General features: G+C 31.5%; 1 protein-coding gene across 1 annotated transcript in view; it reads right to left on the minus strand.

Annotated features, from left to right (window-relative positions):
• Window positions 1–22,169, minus strand: part of LOC139511007 (chitin synthase chs-2-like) — an 85,755-nt gene that overhangs the window by 5,179 nt on the left and 58,407 nt on the right. Inside the window, exons 28-36 of the mRNA XM_071297572.1 lie at window positions 18,691–18,810; window positions 12,500–12,606; window positions 11,506–11,611; window positions 10,395–10,548; window positions 9,182–9,361; window positions 8,564–8,699; window positions 4,405–4,605; window positions 1,775–2,002; window positions 32–902 (exon numbers count right to left, since the gene is read on the minus strand). Of these exons, the coding sequence (XP_071153673.1) occupies window positions 32–902; window positions 1,775–2,002; window positions 4,405–4,605; window positions 8,564–8,699; window positions 9,182–9,361; window positions 10,395–10,548; window positions 11,506–11,611; window positions 12,500–12,606; window positions 18,691–18,810 (2,103 nt within the window). The remainder of the gene's footprint in view (window positions 1–31; window positions 903–1,774; window positions 2,003–4,404; window positions 4,606–8,563; window positions 8,700–9,181; window positions 9,362–10,394; window positions 10,549–11,505; window positions 11,612–12,499; window positions 12,607–18,690; window positions 18,811–22,169) is intronic.

Genomic DNA, 22,169 nt, shown 5'->3' on the forward strand with positions numbered 1-22,169 from the left:
AAACTGGACGTCAAACTATAAAGTGACTTGCCTTTTTATAAATTCTTCCCAAAAAATTGTTTCCTTTGGTGTCATGGACATAATTTTTCCGTCTTTAAAATCTTTATCTTCCGTCCATTTTGGCTTGTGTCGAACATCAAAAGGTTTATCGGTCGTTGGTGTTATACCAGTTTGTTCGTGAGTTGGTTCGTCTGGTGTTTTGTCTAACCAACTGACTGTTTTCCTTTTATTCGTTTCGACAACAACTTCATTTAAATCTTCAGTCTGTATACCTCTGTCTTCTTTCGTTTTTGTTTCATTTTTTGTGAGCTCTAATATACTTCTTAAATCTTTTAGCTGAATAACTGGCATTAAGCGTTTTAACCAGCTTTTTTGTTTCTTCTTCTTTTTTTCATTTTCTTTTTTATTTATTTCTTCCTCATCCTTTTCTTTTTGCGTTTTTTTCTTCGCTACTTCGCGTGTTCCCCATGATACAGAGTTCATATTACATAGGGAATAAATGATCAATAATAAAAATCCACTAGGAACACACAAAAAGTATAATAGCCCGTAAAAAATGCAGCTAAATTCCCATGGGTGAATAACGGCAGCGAAAAGGAAAATAAACACCATTGAGCATAGGAAAATTACACTCGGATGAAAAGGACTCTGCTTAACGGCTGTTATAATGCAACCAACAAATACCACCATCATTATAAATGAATAAATGGCGCTGAATATTTCTGCTGTGATTATCTGATATTTAGGCTTCACAGTAAAGCATAAGATCGTGTATAAAATAGCTGGTGAAAGAGCTATTGCATAAGATGTCAGAAGATTCATTTGAAAAACAGTTAGATACGCTCCAGCTATCATCATGATTACTGTGGAAGGTCCAATCAAGGTCGACAACATCAAAGCTCCTAAAAAATTGTGGTTAACAAATTAATACACCGAAACACATAACTATGTTAGTAAAATAATTAATCTATAATCCAACATTTCAAGATACTGACTTTAACTTTGTACGGAAACTCAAAATAAAAATCATGAAATGTATTTGTACAATTTATATCTATTTTACTAATCTTTACTTATAAAATATCTTTAATCGAATTGCGGATCGTAAACAAGTTTGATGACGGCTTAAAATTCTAAAACGCATTGCTCCGTTTTCTAGTATGAATTCATTACATACAACAAAAGTTTAGAAAAACGGAATTCAATTAATACATGAGACGAATCTTTTCGTCAGACAGCAAATGATAACCAGTCTAAACCTTCCGATAGTGAAGCTGAATGTTTATCAACAATACACTATAATGTGTCGATTGGACATAGAAGATGCCCCAATTTCATATAACGTTATAAAAACACAACTAGGGAATTGATTAATTGACAACATCCAAAATCCAACTTGATGAGTGTTTTGTGGTAATACGTATTGTGTATAAGCTTCATGACTTGTGATTGATACAAACTTAAGAAAGATATCGGAAAGGGAAGGTAATATTCAGCATTTTTTCCATTTATGAAAGGACCTTACTCTCATATTTAGGCTTCTCCTTTCATGAAGGGCATAACTCCAGAACGGTAAAAGTGACGCCACACCTAATTCAAACTTTATATGAGTTTTGTTGTCATAAGTCTTGTGTGAAAGTTTCGATAATATTCAATTGAGGCAAATAACGGGTTAGGAAACACCTTTTCTACTAACAGACACACGGACGTACAGGAGGACAAAAGTCAACTATAATGCCTCCTCCGGTATGCGGCCGGGTGAATAAAAAGTTACCTTGATAAATCATGAACAACCAACTGATGTTGTTATTTATAGACACGGTGTTCCTTGCATCTGTCAGTAAATCCATAATATTAGCAATAGTTGATGGCATCCAACGCCTTCTTTGGTTGAAGAATTCTCCGAATCCTTCGGGTGCATAAGTATAGGCATCTGAGGCAGCGGCATAATCTACTCTATATCCTTGCTGAAGCAGTAATGTACACAACCAGCGATCCTCACCTTGATAATAATGAAAATTACAATTATTATTTATTTGTGATGAAAAAAACTCTTTATTTCAGATTTTTTTATCAGTATTAATCCTTTTGATAATCTATTTAAGAATTGAATGATTCTTTTGTAAATTCAGTTGGGTGTAAAAGCGTAGGCAGACGTACATTTTGTATAAAGCGCGGAATACTTTTGATTACATTTTTTAGCTAGGATCATGAAAACATGATTTCTTAATTAAGTTTTTCTTTAATTCACCTGTTCACTTTATTGTGGAAGCTCATCATACATTAGCTGTATGTTTCATTATGATACGTTATTCTGATTAGCTAACTGCAATATCGCGTTATTCCTTAATCAACTCTTTTCAAAATGAATTGTAACATTCATGTTGACACGTGCTTCTACAATAAAGTGCACAAATAAATAAAAGAAAAGAAAAATTGATAGTAATCGTGTTTCATGATCATAGCGAAAACAAGAACTATTTTGAAAAAAGATATCCGACGTATTTAAATTTGAGTATATGTTTAAAACTATCATTTCGATTTCCATTTAAATAACGTTTTCTCTGTTTGTGTTCAGTATTCTCGGTCCTCGTATCTTTCTGTTTACATTCACCAAAACCCCGCGGAAATCTCACATGCGTAGGTGCGTTCTAAAAGTCATGTACGTTCGTACAACACAATTTACATTAAAAATTATATAATTGTCCGAATAAACAGCTGTCATGGATGCAAAGCGCTATTGGAGAAACAATTATTTTAATAAAAATATAAATCTTTGTAAGATCTAGTGCAAATATTTATAGTTTTTCACTTGCTTTCCAACACGATATAATTAACGAGACGTTTTTTCAAAGTCAACCAAATCATCCACCATGACAGCATTTTGTCCAATCACAGAAAGGATTTTCGAGCATGCGTATTCTGTTGCCATAGTTAGGCGTCCTTAAGTTCAAAGGGCACAAACCGAAACTATACCGACTACGTCGGGAAAATGTAATTATTAGTATTGAATGTTTCTTTTAGTAATTTCATAGGGTTGTTAAAACGTTGACCATGCGCACATTTTAAGAATGAAGAGCTTTCGCGCTCATACTAAATGTACTTCGGTCAACGCTTTTACACCCGATTGAATTTACAAAAAGAAGCATTCAATCCTTAAATGAATGTTAATTTCAGAAGGATGCGGGATTGCTGTAATCCAATACAAATAACGTATCATAATGAAACATACATGCAAAGTAATTATTAAAGGATCAAAGAGATAACTAACAGTATTTCATATTGGGTTTTAAAGTCATAAAAAACGAGTGACCGGTGAAAAATAATGTTCTTCCAATTCTTGAACCAATGCATACAAACATCATAAACTTAGTCTTCTGTACACGAATTTATCATTTTTTTCGTGTAAATTTCGTATAATCGTTATATTTTTTTTCAATCGGTCAGTGTTGTTGTGAAAATATGGCAGGAAATTAAAGTTCGTGTTTTGAAGCCGAAGTTTAACGATTGTCACCTGTTTGTCAACAATCGACAAAAAATCAACAAAAAAGCATGGAAATTGAGCACATGTTTAACATGTAAATTCAGTTAATAGTTTATTTTAAGGACATCCTTGCGTATTGTGATCACCGGATTTTTACGAGATGGGTCACACTGAGGTCACTTTGCATACGGAAAATATGTCGGGGAATTGCTTCCGGGAAGGAAGCAATTAAAATAAAGTAAACTTATTCTAAATATGAATAAATTAAAAAAAATTCTTCAGAAAAAAGTATATGTACATAAGTTTTATAATGAAAACTATCCATTGAGTTATAAGAAAACGTATGCATTATTTTTTTTGATTTGAGGTTTCTTATGACTTTAAACATAGAAAATTGTAATAAATAACCTTCATTTAAGACATTTATTATTATTATACTTTACGTTAAAATTGATTGGTTCATATATGTACGAAGGAGACAATTTACTCTATCAAATGGCTCAGCGGGAGATTTATTTTAATGTCACCCTCTTGTGGGAACCAACAAAAAAGTCGATAATTAAAAAGACAATGCATTGCATTAACATTAATGATTTTAAGACAAAGCTACAGCTTTACGATTTTATGTATTGTCCCTTTGACTGAATAAAAAAACTTCTTTTGTTATTTTTGTACAACTGTAACGTTGTTTTGTGAACGACTTCATAGATCACTACTTTTAGTTTAAGTTGAAAAGAAAATTATGGTAGGGCATTCAGCATAATAAATTAGATAACACATAGATAAGAGGGTGATATAGCAGATTATAACCCTTCGTAAAAACATTGGCAACCTTAGCTTCCTCGCGGTTAACAATGTTTTTTCGGGGTAATGGCCTGCTCTAACACCCTCTCAGCTTTGTGATATTTATATAATGTTACCTTGGTCATACATAAGGTGATGTGAGGCTTCTGTAGGTTTGCTAGTATACTTTCTCATTACATTATCATCCATTAAAGCTGACCCACGAAAGAGACTGAAACATCCCGGGCTGCATAATACACATCCAAGAACATGTTCTGTCGATTTCTGTAACCAGTGGGCCACGGCGTACTCAAACTTTTGATACCATACCATTGGACCTTAAACAGTAAAAAATAATTTTAACAGATTTTATATCATCAGATGAATTTTCATTATTTCATTACTGATGCTATCAGTTGGTGCAATGCATAGATTTGTCGAAAATTTTCACAAGTCCTAGTGAATATCTTGTCGGGCATTGAGGTATATTATCTTATAGAACAACCAGTTCTAAAATGCAATCATTGTTAAATATGTACCAGATTAAATTGTAACATGTATAAATGAATGTTAAAACTATTACTGTTGAAATTCAAAGCTAATGCATTTCTAAAGTAATTTGAGGTGTTTTCCTGTAAAAGAAAACCAATAAATCATTACCATTTAAGCCTAACTACTCATGAAAATCATACATTTCTATTTTCAATACATAAATAGTTGTATACACCAAATTTATAACGTGTTATTTTACTAAACTTATAACTATTTTTGAGAGAGTTTTTTTTCAGTATTACTGTTGGACGAAGGTTGTTTATGAGATAGATTGTTGTAAATCAAAAACTCTCTCAAAAATAATTATAAGTTTTGAAAAAGGGACTCGCAGTATAATACAGGGATGATAAAACTCATAAGTCAGCAATAGATTGACAATGCTGTGGCTAAACAACCCCCAGAAAACTACCAAAGACAAGCAACAATAAGAGATGCTTCCGCGCTTCATACAAAATGTACTTCGGTCAACGCTTTTACACCTCAATAAGTTTTTAAAAAAAAAGCATTCATTTCTTAATTATAACTTCGAAAACTATTAAGTTTGCGTATATGAAACAAGGTAGAAGAGTAATAAAATGTAGGAATGACAAGTGTCTTTTCCCCACTAAAATTAAAAATTTGTTGTCAAAACAAAAACCCAAGCATCATATCAGTTATACAGTTAGGACATCTTGATTTGGTCAGTTTTTTGTCGAGTTATACTTTGTCTGTTAAAAAGATATGTGTATCTACCTTGTTAATTTTAGTATGCATCTCGGATCCGAATCTGGTAACGAAATCTTATTTTATTATGGTGTTCAATGTTGCGTAACTCACATATTTCCGTTAATGATAAACTCATTAAAATGATTCGGATTTATACAATGGATAAAATACTCTTAGTAAGTTCACTTCAAGGGAAATATCTTTTGTACTTGAACTTCAATAGCATTCCCGTTAAATAAATCAATACAGAACAATCCCTTATCGAACACACCTCAATTCTAAAAAACGAACAACATATACAGGGATTTCCTTATCAGTACTTTTTTTAATAAATGAAAAATACTTTTTGTTTTTAACTTTTGTTTATAAATTAAATGGAAGCGATAGTTTTATCTGAATTTTCAACCTTTATAAAGAGACAGATTCTGAAAAATTCGGCTTTCGATATTTCTGAAATTCTTCTAAACATTTTCCTCGCAAAAAATTAATAAAAAGATAGATAAACTGTAAAGAAACAAAAAAAAATATTATCTAGGGCGTTCATTTGCCAAGTGTATTGAAAAACAATTATCATAATCAAAACCATAACAAAATCGTAGGTATGATATGTATAGAATACGTGCGCTAATACGTGATCTTATGTCAGTAAAGTAAAGGCGGGAATCTGGAAAACCACGTGATGAATAAAAATGTAATATTTTAATCATTTTTCGTCAGGAAAATTAATTTTGATATGGATAAAAATTCCATTGTGTGATTTGAAGAGGCTTAGACTACTTTGTTTAAACTTAATCGACGTATTTAATTTAATTTTCTAATCACATAAGTTACGTAAATAAATTGGTTGCCGAAATTGGTTTGAAGTATTGTTTTTTTTCTCGAAATTTATAATGAAGAAAAACACTAAAAATGTGAACATTATCAACAATCTTTGTTTTTGCATGCTATTATTAAAGTTTGTTCGTTTAGTTTTCTAATTGGATTTTTAATTCATAAGTTGACATAAAAAAAAACTACAAAAAAGTATATTTAAATGTGAGAAAAATAATCGTTAAACATGAGATAACTTAAAATCAGATCTATAATGCAAATTCGAATTGCTTGCTATTTAATATTCTAATCTATCTATTCCAATGTGAACAATCTCCTTATGTACTCATAGAACATTGAAATTCACTTATTTTTTTCAAGCGATGTCAGATGTTTGTTCAACATAAATATTTTAGGCTAATGAATGGCCAGATGTAAAGAACAAAACCAAATGGACATAAGGACAAGAATATTTATTATTCATACATTTTAATCCCGCTACAAATGTTTGCACCTGTCCTAAGTCAGGAATCTGATGTAGAGTAGTTGTCGTCTGTTTATGTAGTTCATACGTGTTTCTCGTTTTTTCGTTTCTTTATAAATTAGACCGTTGGTTTTCCCGTTTGAATGGTTTTATATTACTAATGTTATGTTTATTGGTTTTTATGGTTACAAATCAGGAGAATCTTGTTGTATCAATGCATGTTTCGCTTTGAACGAAGCGAAGTGTTGATTAGTGTATGTGACTTAACGTAATGTAGTTGTTTCATTACATGATGTGGTTTTGTTATTTCGTAATGATGATTTGCCAATTCTTTATATGGCTTTAGCATTACGTAAAGATGTTTCGAAATTTGACGATTTTACACTACAGGATGTGTAAATTACAGTATTTGATGTGGTCCTGTTATTTTTTTATGTGGTCATCTCATTACTTGATGCGGTAAAATCACGTGACCATTTCGGAAAAAATATGTTCTATTTTTAGACTGATTTCATATGTCGTTTGTGTAATAGACGCGCTTTGGATGAGTACCGCTATGCATTAACTTATAGTTCAAATTAAAGTAAATGTAGGAGTTGTTGTTTAGAGTTTTCAAGTTATACTAAAACAACATAACGTAATATCAGAGTTCCACTTACGACAGCTGTGGCGTTCCATATGTTATGACCCTTTTTTGAAATATGGTATATTATTTTCTATTGATTTGACAACAATGAATGTGGTATTTTAACACTTAAAAGCAAGATGGTAGTGGTAACTGCCTTAAAATTCACTTGACGGCAGATTCCTGACCACTATTACAGTTATTGCAGATTAGAATAACGACATAAACCATTTCACTTATGAAAGATGATTTGATTTTATTTTTTGGCACGTAGAAGCTGGTACCTAAGGAAATATTTGGCTTTTAACCTAATTTTGTTAATTCTAAAAGATTTGTTAGACTATCAAATACCTGTTACTACTGCGCAATTACCATTAAAATGTGTATATGTTTTTGGATTACGGTTTAACGTTCTTCTATATATAACTTTTGGACTAGTTTAAATCTCGGTCTATTTCTGAAATTTATTCTTACATACTTTTGATTTTTAACCCTGTATGCTAACATTGCCTAGGTAAATTTTAAAATTGTTTGTATGCACATTGAACGACAAATCTACGTGACGTATAAAATTTGTTATACGATGATGACTGATGTACCCATATTCTGACTATTTTATCTATTGTGTCTGTTTAGTTCACGCATCAATGTAAATATAACGGAAATTGATGAGACTGTCATCAAAGTGAGAGGGTTAGCGCTATAAAACCAGATTTAATCCACAATTTTCTATATTTGAAAATGCCTGTACCAAGTCAGGAATATGACAGTTCTTTTCCATTCGTTTTTTATGCGTTTTGTTATTTGATTTTGCCATGTGATTATGGACTTTCCGAATCGATTTTCCTCTAAGTTCAGTAATTTTGTGATTTTACTTTTTTCTACCATATTCATTGGATTTTTAGGAATTTTCATTTTTCACCTTAAGGTTGGACTTAGATTTAAGACGTATTGCACCGTACGAATGATTGACGACCGAGTAAAACAGAAAATATTTACTATATAGTCGTATGATAGGTCATTGTATCAACGTCATAAACTAATGCTCACTCTCCTAAATATGGACATTTTGTTAAACACAAGCAGTTGCTGAAAGTCAGTGTGCTTCATATATACCCACCTTTACCAATAGGATGTATACGACCACATGCAGCACCTAATTGTTCATTCGTTACCATTCTATCAACAAGCAATCGTACAGCTTTCGGAGTAAAATCAACATCTCCATCTAAAGCTAATATGAACGTATTTTCAGCCTTCAATAAATAGAGTAGTTGTTTTAATTCAAAATGTTCTATATGTGTTGCATTAAAGATATTAAGAGAACAGTTGTGTTATGTCTTTTAACACAACATTTATTTGAAGTTATTTTAAGATTAATCAGTGTTGTCTTCAAGATATAAATAGTGAAGACATGTTTAATAAAAAATACGTGAATATAATTGTAAGTGGATACTGTTATAAACGTAGCATTGGCAAAGACGCATTTATTTTCCGAAGGAATATTCAGTTTATGTAAAATAGACACGAATAAAATATAGAAAAACGAAAAAATGTCCATAAACATTTATTAAAAAGAGCTCAAGCAGGATACACACATTTGTATTGTCTCATATAAGTATAACATAGAATTTATCTTACATCGTACACTATTCTACATGCATTTACAAGATAAAAAAGAAAAACCGACATGTTATCATCTTTTTCTGTACATGCTATTTCAATAGGATCAGCTCACCCGATTCACAATTTCATCATCCAGTATATTAAAAATTTGGCTTTTTTCAAATATGCCACCGTTCGGTTTTGTATTCCATGTGATGTAGTCACCAAATGTGTCTTCTTTTATGGATATCTTTGTTTTTTCCTTAGATGCATTCGTTAAACGATAGCCAAGCAGGTAGTACATGTACATTACCTGAAGTATAATCAAACACATAAAAGGTCTTTATGTTTTCTTTTCTACTAAGTGAATTTATCAAATCATATATATTTTTCAATTTTGAAATCATTAAGGTATAAAGCACTATCGTCCCTCACATGGTTGAAATATTGTCACTGAGCGTTATGCGATCAACAATAAATCAGTCATAAAACACAAGGAAACAAAAAATAACGCGAATTCACATTTAATTAAATACAGTATACACCAATTTTACTCTTAAAATTTCCTTTAAACTTCATCTTCATGACAATATGTGTTTATTATAATATTAATAGCAGTTTTATAATACAATGTATCGAAAATTGCTGTAGATTGATAACGTGTTGGTTTGTTGGTGAATACTTTTCGATTTGTTAGAACTTGGCGCTTCTAGCACTATCACCATCATCATGTAGTTTTTTTTTTTTTTTATAAAATCAGTCATAAAAGTCAACTTAGGCTAGATTGACTTTTAAATCTGCATTATTCGTTAAACTTTACTGCAGTATAGAACACTTCATACAAACGTATAGAACACATCATACAAACGTACAGAACACATCATACAAACATATAGACGAATCATACAAACGTATAGAACACATCATACAAACGTATAGAACACATCATACAAACGTAAACAAATGTATTTGTAATAAGCGATGGAACATATTTGCCAGTTCGAAGAATTTCTTTTTTTTGCCATTTGTTTTCGGATAAATGAGGGATAATCCAATTTGAAATATGATTCATCAGCCATTACAAATCACATCTAAAAATACTGGATACATGGCTGTATACATATGTTGCAAATTAAATGTCATTTGGTTATTTTATTTCCTGTTTTGTTGTTTCATTGACGTTTACGCCAACATCTGTGTAACAATATTTAATATAAATTCTATATCTAATTCTTATATTGGAAAAAATTCTTTTTTTACAAATAAAATCAATCTATGACCATTGACTAAAAGTATCATTTTTAAGGGTTAACTTTGCTACATCTTTTTTTTTGCGATTATCATACCTGGGACCACCTTTTCCTGTGTCGTATTTTGTTCTTGTCTTTGAGATGAACATACATTAAGTTGTTTCCAGGAAGGAGAAACACTAACTGTGCTCCATAAGGCGATGAAATTATTCTCGGCTTTCGGAGCTCTATGTGTTTCTTAAGAATAGCACTACAGCATAAAGTATAATACACTATGGTAAAAGCGATTGTTAACTTCTATGAAATATAAAGTATTTAAAATTTTCATTATGTTTATACAAAGATGGCTCTGATTTGTACAATTAAAAAAAGTTATTCCTAATGTAGGATTAATAATGCTATTAAAATTGAAATTCCAAATAAAGATAAACTCGATTTATATTTGTTTAACGGGACATTAGCTACGAGAGATATATATTAAAATAATCAAAAGAATGATGTTTTATTTCAATCAGTATTGAAAGTGAAATAGTGAAGTAATAATTCTTTAATAGCAGCCAGTATGGTTCAATTTCGTCAAATTAGGCTACGAAACAATGATGATGAATTATTCACTTGCCTCATTGAATCCGTATTCATGTGAACTTCAATTAAACCCTAACCTATAGATAGATAATGCATGAAGTGTGCGTGTTGTGTTATTTAAAGGAAAAGAGTGTCTAAATTGAAAGTAAAACAAAGGTAACTCATTTGATTGACTGATTCGATCCACAAAACATTATTCTTATACAGTTAAAAACGATGATTAACATATATATTTTTAATCTATGATATGAAATTAAACAGACATGGACAAAACCAATTGCACGAGTTGGCTTTCTGTCTATATCTATATTTATTTTTATATCGCTGGATTGTTAGTTAGATTGCGTCTATACTAATTTTTAAAATGCACACGAAACGAAGCTTCATAGTGTCGAGCCGATGCCATGTAAATTGTTAATTTAGACTTGATAATTTGGATAAATGTTTTAAATAGTTATAAATCAGATATGAGACTTTGAGTCAAATTGGAGAACATGAATTTGACAGCTAGTGCCCCTGTAACTGTTTCAAATTTTTGAAATGTGTTTTCAATGGTATTTAAATAAAAACTAAGATAAATGAATATCAAAACCAAAAGTTTAAGTTTCAATGTCTAACATACTTTGCAGCTTCCTGCATGACATCTGTAAAATCTCTTACAAATTTGTTAGGCACCATTTCTTCTTCATTATCATCCAATTCATAAGCATCATCAAATAGAATGTGAGCTGTAAAACAGAGATCAGTGATCCCGTAAATAGATAAACATACAAATTACAAATCTTATTTTTTCGTTACATAAGAAAATCAAATCTAAATGTACAATACTGTTAATATATATTAATGTTAATCGTTGTTATATCTAGAAAGCATTTGTACAGTGGCTAATTTCTTAAAAAGTTTCACTAATTCCACAACGAGAGACCAAAATGAGATTTGAACTTATTCTTCGAAGACAAACTGACAACGACGAAAAGCGAAATAAAGTCAAACAATAGTCTACATAATACTACATAAAAAACTGAGCAATACGAATCCTTTAATCAAAAAAGTACGCTGATAAGTTATATTAAGTTATTAGGCAACTAGCAATAATTTCTACATGATCAATTTATATGTGATCTTAATTCGGAATCGATATATTAATACAACCACAATCAAATAAGTACATTATACATTTATACATTTCATAAAGAGCCATTTTAATGATATAAAATCATGATTTTTTGAAGGTGATTTAAATTATTAATGTCCAACTATGTTACCAGCATATCAACGGATAATTGACAGCCTGCTTTTTTATAGGACAGAATAAATTGCGTTTTCAGCATTTTTTTTGGTATAATCAACACCATACAACATCTTCTGCACTGTGTCTATCACTCTAGACCACTCGCTCATCTAGACTGAATTATTAATGCAGCTATCGGTGGCCTAGTATCACCTTTCCTCGTCAGAAGAATCTAGATTTGAAACATAGTACATGATATATAAGGTATGAAGATGAAATTGATTGCAGATATATATATATATATATATATAAATATATAATCATAAAAATAGAAGTATATCTGTGTCTTGGTATTAATGACAACATTCTAAAGACAAAATATTACCTTCGAATTCGTAGTATTCAAATGCTTCCGTGTTTACTTCTTCACCTTTATTCAGTGAAATATAAGTTTCTAATGCCTTCTGTCTAATATACTGATCTGTGTCAACTCTGAAAAGTACATATAAATTATTTGTCATTGACTACATTTTTTAATCGTAACGTAAATATGCTTTACGATTTTCAATTTTTCTAGTTCTGAAATGAAATTTGAACCTCAAGGCGGAATATCTTAGTGCTATTCTTTCGATGAAGACAAACGCACAGCACCAAGGCCAAAAACGAAAAACGAAAAAAAGACCAATTATAGTATACAAAACAAAACATAGACAGCAAAAAGAGCGTCTCCAAAACCATTGGCGATATCTGGTGATCAGAATTGGTATTCTGACCCTGCTTTTCCTGTTGTATCCGATTATTTAGGTACAAATTCGGTAATAAATCTATTTAATGTTTTAGATTTGAAGAAAAAGAGGACAGAATTGTAGTTACCACAATTGGAATATATCCCTCCTTATCTGTGAATCAGATCTTCTATAACGGTTAGCAAATTTCAAATCGGGATTGTCTCGATGAGATGTCTTTGAATTTAACACATGGAAAATGGTTTAAAATCTTCCTGGTTAGCAGCAACCTTCTATCAAATAAATTATGTTAGGCAACATAATCTCTGAAATAAAATTGAGGATGGAAATGGGGAATGTGTCCAAGAGACAACAACCCGACCATATAACAGACAACAGCAGAAGATCACCAATCTATAAGTCAAACCCCGTCAAACTATCCCTATCAATAATGAACTTGGCCCAGTAGTAACAATGGAAAATATTTTGTAAAAATTTACAAAATTTATGCAAATTGTTAAAAAAAAAATTGACTATAAATGGGCAATAACTCATTAAGGTGTCAACTAACCATAAGGGTCATGCTGACTTATTTGCAGATCTTTCTTTACTGAACATTATTGCTGTTTACAGTTTATCTCTATCTATAACAATATTGAAGATAATAACCAAAAACAGCAAAATTTCCTTAAAATTACCAATTCAGGGGCAGCAACCTTTTCAGGGCAGATAGATAATTAATTTTACGTCATGTCAGATTTGCTCTTAATGCTTTGGTTTCAGAGATATAAGCAAAAATCTACATTTTACCCTTTTGTTCTTTTTTAGCCATGGCGGCCATCTTGATTAGTTGTCTGGGTCGTTGGACACATATTTTAAACTAGATACCCCATTGATGAGTGTGGCCCATTTTGGTTAGATTTGGCCTAGTTGTTTCAGAGGAGAAGATTTTTGTAAAAGTTAACGACGGATGACGACGACGGACGTGAGCTAAAAATAAATTGTTGACTTTTTCATGATTGGTACAGGAAATCTTAAAACGTAATCATACCAAACGGCATTTTAAAAAAGAGGGATCCATTTAAGTAAGTTAGTAGTTATCAAAGGTACCATGATTATAATTTAGTACGCCAGAAGCGCGTTTCGTCTACATAAGACTCATCAGTGACGCTCATATCAAAATATTTATGAAGCCAAATAAGTACAAAGGTGAACAGCATTGAGGATCAAAATTCCCAAAAGTTGTGCCAAATACGGGTAAAGTAATCTAAGCCTTGGATAAGAACATCCTTAGTTTTTCGAAATATTCGTAGTTTTGTAAACAGGAAATTTATACAAATGACCACATTTTTGAAATTCATGTCAACACTGAAGTGTTGACTACTGGGCTGGTGATACCCTTGGGGACGAAAGGTCCACCAGCAGTGGCATCGACCCAGTGGTGTAAATAGTTATCAAAGGTACCAGGATTATAATCTAGTACGCCAGACGCGCGTTTGTCTACATAAGACTCATCAGTGACGCTCATATCATAATATTTATAAAGCCAAACAAGTACAAAGTTGAAGAGCATTGAGGATCCAAAATTCCAAAACGTTGTGCCAAATACGGCAAAAGTAAATAATGACTAGGATAAGAAAATCCGTAGTTTTGCGAAAAATTCAAAGTTTTGTAAACAAGAAATTTATAAAAATGACCACATTATTGATATTCATGTCAAAAACGAAGTGTTGACTTCTAGGCTGGTGATACCCTCGGGGACGAAACTTCCAACAGCAGTGGTATCGACCAAGTGGTGTAAAGAGTTATCAAAGGTACCAGGATTATAATTTTGTACGGCAGACGCGCGTTTCGTCTACATAAAACTTACCAGTGACGCTCATATGAAAATATTTATGAAGCCAAACAAGTACAAAGTTGAAGAGCATTGAGGATCCAAAATTCCAAAAAGTTGTGCCAAATACGGCTTAGGTAATCTATGCCGGGAAAGAAAATCCTTAGTTTTTCGAAAAAGTTTTGTAAACAGAAAATTTATAAAAATGACCACATTATTGATATTCATGTAACACCGAAGTGTTGACTACTGGGCTGGTGATAGCCTTTGGGGACGAATCACTTGAAGGGCATATCCAACAGTTTCAGGGGAGGTAATAACAAACGTAACCGTCGTCTATTGTTTCCCGTAATCTCACGGTGTTTCAACGACGTCATAGTGGCCGTCTGGAAAGGGCGGTTTCTTGGGCACGGCGGGAATCGGCAAAAAACTCATACAGAATATTAACAGAACTAGAACTCAAAACTTAATGGTTATCTTTGTCCTTTTGGTCTATTATAAAAGAACTGCAATTATCTTAATCTTTACTAGACCATACTCACTTAAGTTTCCGTTTTATTAAAATTATCTTCAATACAGTAGAAAACAACGACAGCAAATGCGTAATGATTTATTATTGCAGTATAATGCAATGTTTGTGTATAACAAATTTGTATTGTCTTAGTATCAATCCTGTAATTTTGGATTTTAAACCAATAAACATTACTTACTTACTTACTTACTTGAGAAAGATCATGCATCTAGCTAAGTGCTAATATATATTTATATAGTAGCTCTTTAAATGCATACGACCTTTAACCGATAAACAATGTAAAACAAAAGATGACACAGTAATAAAAAAATATTGAAATAAGAAAACATTGTAATATAATATACACTGACATACAAGTAGAAAATATCTGACGATGCTGGTGTTTACTTATGTATGAGGAAACAAATATAATTTAACACAAAAAAAAACCAGTGTAGGTCTTGACTAATTAGACACGCCCTCTTAAGTCAGCGGGTCCATAACAGGATGGGGAAAAAAAGGGGCTAATAGCTTAACTCAAGATTTTGATCATTATTCAACTTTATCTAGTACGGCATACGTTTTACCGCTATTACACTCTTTATATCTTGATAATGTATCAATCATTTACTTCAGATCTTCTCTCGCCTCGTCGTAAATATGCGTGATATATTTGCCACTGGAGCACGGGACAAATCAATTCATCAGTTTCATATAGTGATGCATAATCATTAGTTCTCAACTTATAATTGTCTCACAGAGTATTCCAGTTTTGGTATTTTATTTTTATTTTATATCTTATTTCTAAATTTTAGAATTTCTTTCCGCATCTTTCTCTTTGAATTCATTTGTTTGAATAATCAATAATAATATAGTAGTCTACATCAGTGGTTACATTGTATGCAGCCAAACTATGTAGAGGGCAGTAGAACAGAAAACAATTTCCATTGTGTATATATGCAATAACTCATATATTGAAGCGTAAAACCAGGGCAGTCAGGCTCGTTTAGGTGGAAAAATTACTGTGTCAATTTCATTTACCTTATATATTGTGAATATGTCATAAAAGCAAAAACACACGACAAAAATGGCCACAATTTATAATAACATTCAACATTTTTCGGTCGTTTCGTTTATTCTCAAGTTAATGTCTTACTGATATGCTTTGTTAATCAACGTATTTTTTTCATCTACAACTGCAAAAGGCGCAACAGATACGACTTATTTGAAGATTCATGTGACCTTTGTTGTCGTTTAGATATTTTATTCGAAGTTCTATATCCCTTCAACCATTTATTTAGATGGTATTTTAACGTATAGATAGCGCAAAACTCTCCTTCCTTACTCTATGCATCTGATATTACGACATTTTTATTTCGACTAAACGAGGCTGCAAATTTATACATCCGAGCAGCTAAACGGCTGCACCCAATTTTAGCAAATATATATACGTAACTGTCGGACGGGAGCAGTCCAGAGATGTGAATATTTCTATACCCAATCAATCCTTTTTTTACGAAAAAAAAATGTTTAAGGTATACATTAATACGACAGCAACCCAACGACATATATAATTCAAAACACTAAGAATCAACATACAGATTTTTGCTATAGGTAGAAGCCTGTAAAGAAAAAAAAACCAAAACTGCAACATGAATATAAAATACGGAGTCGGTGAGATTTTAGACAGTCAAGTGTTGGGTTTCAAAATTTCAAGTGCTCTTTATTGATTTCAATATGTGAAATTATATAGACAGTGTAATATAAATCAGTGTAAGAAAAACACGTCTTTGTAAAGTAACGGTAAAATAAATAATGATTATGGATGACGGACGTCAAGTGGCATATTAAATTAATAATCAGAACAAAAACATCAAATGTAAATATAATATGAAAATTAACCCTGCTTTGTACTATAGACCGACACACAGAAACGGATTTCTAACGTGTAATTCGTTTGTTTTAAAAGAGGGATGAAATACCGTATACCAGAGCCGGGGACTATTTTAGTAGTTTGTAATTCCATGGTTTGCTAACCCGAATAATTCAGTCCCTCCCCGTAATCGATCTCTCCTACTTGCGAGGTAGTAATCGTAGATCAGCGGAATATAACGACTGAGTTATTCGGGTTAATGGTTTGCATGTTTCACACCCAGGTTTCACAATTTTGACGAACACAATAGTAAAGCTAACTGAATTATTAGCTCGTACAGATACTTGTCCATTATAAATAAGAAGATGCGAAATGCTATCGAGACAACTATCCAACAAAGTCACAGTGTAAAAATACATTTGTCTTCCACACCGTCGCACTGCCTAAAGAAAAATTAGCGGGGAAATATAACGTTACGTCCCGAAACGTCTTAATTTTTGGCGCAATTTGTGAGGCTTACGGAAGGGATTGAGTAAACAATATTATATTACTCGATTTTTCTCAAAAACGAGTATGGTGACAAATACTTTTCAAAACGTTATGACGTTCCATTTTTTTCAAAGAATAACATATCTTACTTTGGTCAAATCGACACCGTTAGAAATATTTAAAAAAATCTAAAATGTGCATTTCAAATGTTCATTTCTTGCCGTTTTGGGGAGTAACCATAACGTTTTTGGCTTTATTTGAGTAAGAATTAATTCTTTAAATGGTAGAGTTAGATTTTTCTAACCATCTTGAACTATTTTGCTTCAATTTGAGCTCCCTTATATAAGTATATGTTGATTAAAAAATCATATTTATTTTTTTTTTAAAATAAAAAACGTTTGTTTCTTCAAAATTGCAAAAATGTTCAATTTTCAGTAGTATTTTTTGCAAAAACGAAATCGACAACAAATATTTTTTTTGGCAAAATTTTATTCTCAATTGAAGAATGAAATATCTTTACGGGAAAAAATTCTCACCGTAAAAAATAAACTATTGGATTTGCCCTTAAATGATAAAAATCAAACAAAAATGCATCTTTTCCCGATATGTCATAGATTGACGTCGCGAAAATAACAGGTTACGTTAGCAACGTCGTTACTTCCCCATGTAATCGTATCGTATGTCCTAAAGTATGAAAATGGGGAGATGTGGTTTAACATACAAACAAAAATGGCACGAAGCACAGATCTAAGAAAATTTGCAGTTACTGAAAGTTTAATGTCAATAACAAATAATAAAACAAATCATGTTTCTAAGTCTAAAATATCAGTATTCATCCAACATCCACTGGCTTGAAGTAAGCCAGTGATTTTTTTTAGTAATCTTTTAAATCTTCTGGAGCATTATGTTTTGATGGTGAATTGGGCAAACCTCTGTTAAATATATTGACACTTCGGTGACTACATATTTCTAATCAGTTGCCTATTGCAAACGACTGAATGATGATCTCTATATGTCTTTAGACTTAACGTCCACATCGCCTTATACACATGTGTACATAACATTTAACATTATATAAAACAGAATAAAGAACACTGTACAAGTCTTTCCAAAATTTTCCACGATCAAATATTATTTATCCTACCTATATAATGACTTTAATAACTGCACCATTTCCTGTCGATTTTCATGCCACATGGTTGCACAAGCATATATCATTGGAGGTATCTTTTTTAAAGGTGTTTCATTTTCTTCTACAGTAATTCTAGAAAAAAAATATTAAGTATATTAAAATTCAAAATTTAAAGCGTAATATCGCTTAGAATAAGAGTTTCTCGCCAGTAAGATTACTTTTGACAGAAACATCTAACATGTTTGGATGTATAGATAGGGAAGACGAGGATTCAGTAATTGGAATATAAATGAAAAATTAATCTCAGATTTTGTAATTTGCTCTTCCATCTGAAATTGTCCACAATTCGGTAGGCAAATTGATGTATAAAGTGTATACAAAAGAATGTAAATGTTATGACTTATAATAGATGACAATTTCAGTACTTTTTACTGAGCTTTTTCATTAAAAATTCAGTATTTAATAACAAGCAAACTCTAAATAGCATATATGCAATAAAAATTGTTTATTGATATTTAAAAAATGAATAAATAAAAAATACAACTCCCAAATTCATTATTTGTGATTTTCGGTCGTTTTTCCGTTTAATTGATTTAACGCTATTATTGTTATTCTTATAATCTGAATAACGTTTGAGATACCAGTTGAAAAGTTCGTCTATATATGCATATATATATATATATATATATATATATATATATATATATATATATATATATATATATATATATATATATATATATATATATATATATATATATATATATATATATATATATATAGAGTCTATAAGAATCTACCAACCAGTAAACTTAATAGGTATTGGATCATCAAAATTGACAATTCTACACAAACAGGAAAAATTATATGAGTCTGAAAGATTGTGTAACAATACCGATAAATAGATGGAAAACAAAACACTAAAAAGTGTTGAATATCACTGCACAAAGATGGACAAACTGAACAGATGATATAACAGGAGTGACCTCTCAAAAAAACCGTACATTCCTGTCAGCCAACATTTCAGGTTACCAGATCACAACCTGAAAGATTTTGATCACATGAAGATCCTTGTGATCGAACAGGATTGTACATGGCAAAATAGGCAAAGAGAAAATCGGGAGAGGTTTTGGATAAAAACACTGGGTGTCCTCCATCCAGATGGAATCAATAGAAAGAAATAATTAAATTTACAGTCTAGTGTTAATATTATTATATTCAGGATTTTGGATTAAAATCAATCGACCAAAACTTACCTGTATTATTAGTGATCTATGTTTACACCTTATACATTATATCTCATTATTGTTAAAACTTTTGTCACCGAAGAAGGCCATTTGTTGAGCCGAAATATTTGCATTTATTGTATAATTTATATCATCTGTTCAGTTTTTCCATCTATTTATCGGTATTGTTACACAATCTTTCAGACTCATATATATATATATATATATATATATATATATATATATATATATATATATATATATATATCAGTATTTATTAAAGACCATCAGTTGTTCGACCTGCTAGTCAATAAACTCATCATAGATACCAGGCCTAAATTTTATATACACGTCAGACGCGCGTTTCGTCTACAAAAGACTCATCAGTGACGCTCGAATCCAAAAAAGTTAAAAAGGCCAAATAAAGTACGAAGTTAAAGAGCATTGAGGACCAAAATTCCTAAAAGTTTTTCCAAATACAGCTAAGGTAATGTATGCCTGAGGTAGAAAAGCCTTAGTATTTCAAAAAATTCAAAATTTTGTAATCAGTTAATTTATAAACATAACCATATCAATGATAATTCATGTCAGCACAAAAAGTGCAGACTACTGGGCTGGTGATACCCTCGGGGAAATAAATATCCACCAGCAGTGGCATCGAACCAGTGGTAGTGCATAAACTCATCATAGATACCAGGATTAAATTTTGTATATACGCCAGACGCACGTTTCGTCTACAAAAGACTCATCAGTGACGCGCGAATCCAAAAAAGTTAAAAAGGCCAAATAAAGTACGAAGTTGAAGAGCATTGAGGACCAAAATTCCTAAAAGTTTTTCCAAATACAGCTAAGGTAATCTATGCCTGAGGTAGAAAAGTCTTAGTATTGTTAACAAGAATGTGTCCATAGTACACGGATGCCCCACTCGCACTATCATTTTCTGTGTTAAGGACCGTGAAATTGGGGTAAAAACTTTAATTTGGAATTAAAATCAGAAAGATCATATCATAGTGAACATGTGTACTAAGTTTCAAGTTGATGTAACTTTAACTTTATCAAAAACTACCTTGACCAAAAACTTTAACCTGAACTTCACACTATTATTTTCTATGTTCAGTGGACCATGAAATTGGGGTCAAAACTATAATTTGGCATTAAAATTAGAAAGATCATATCATGGGGAACATGTGTACTAAGTTTCAAGTTGATTGGACTTCAACTTCTTCAAAAACTACCTTGACCAAAAACTTTAACCTGAAGCGAACGGACGCACAGACGGACGAACGAACGAACGGACGAAAGAACGAAAAGACGAACGGAGGCACAGACCAGAAAACATAATGCCCCTCTACTATCATAGGTGGGGCATAAAAATTCAAAATTTTGTAAACAGTTAATTTATAAATTTAACAATATCAATGATAATTAATGTCAGCACAAAAAGTGCTGACTACTGGGCTGGTGATACCCTAGGGGAAATTAATCTCCACCAGCAGTGGCATCGACCCAGTGGTAGTAAATAAACTCATCAAAGATGCCAGGACTAAATTTTGTATATACGCCAGACATGCGTTTCGTCTACAAAAGACTCATCAGTGACGCTCGAATCCAAAAAAGTTAAAAAGACCAAATAAAGTACGAAGTTAAAGAGCATTGAGGACCAAAATTCCTAAAAGTTTTTCCAAATACAGCTAAGGTAATGTATGCCTGAGGTAGAAAAGCCTTAGTATTTCAAAATATTCAAAATTTTGTAAACAGCTAATTTATAAATATAATCATATCAATGATAATTCATGTCAGCACTAATGCGTTTAGTAAAAGATATACTTTTTCACTTTTTTAGTGTTTTGGAAAATGTTGTTTCTCCTATATATTAGACCCCTCTTCTTAGACATTCTAAGATGTTTGCATGCACACGGATAAACATTGCGGTTTGTATCCAACACAATCATTGGTTTTAACGTTGAATTTAGGCTTGATTATATTTGCCTCTGGGTTTATGATACGTTCATCCTATTTCGACGCTTTCAAAATTCAAGAGTTTAAACATATATCTTGGGTGTTTCAAAGCACCATTATATTTTTGTTTTGTGTTTCTATAGAATGTTTTGGAAACTTGACGTTATATGGTTACTGAAGTTTGTACACAGGTAAATAAGGTAAATAAGATGTAAACATTTTATTGGTTAACTTTCAAACGCAAAGTTGTGAAACATTTGAAAGATTTTTGAAGATCTAACATTGTTGGGTTAACTTTCAGACGAA

Source organism: Mytilus edulis, chromosome 2 (genome assembly GCF_963676685.1).
Source record: "Mytilus edulis chromosome 2, xbMytEdul2.2, whole genome shotgun sequence".
In the NCBI taxonomy this organism is placed as follows: Eukaryota; Metazoa; Mollusca; class Bivalvia; order Mytilida; family Mytilidae; genus Mytilus; species Mytilus edulis.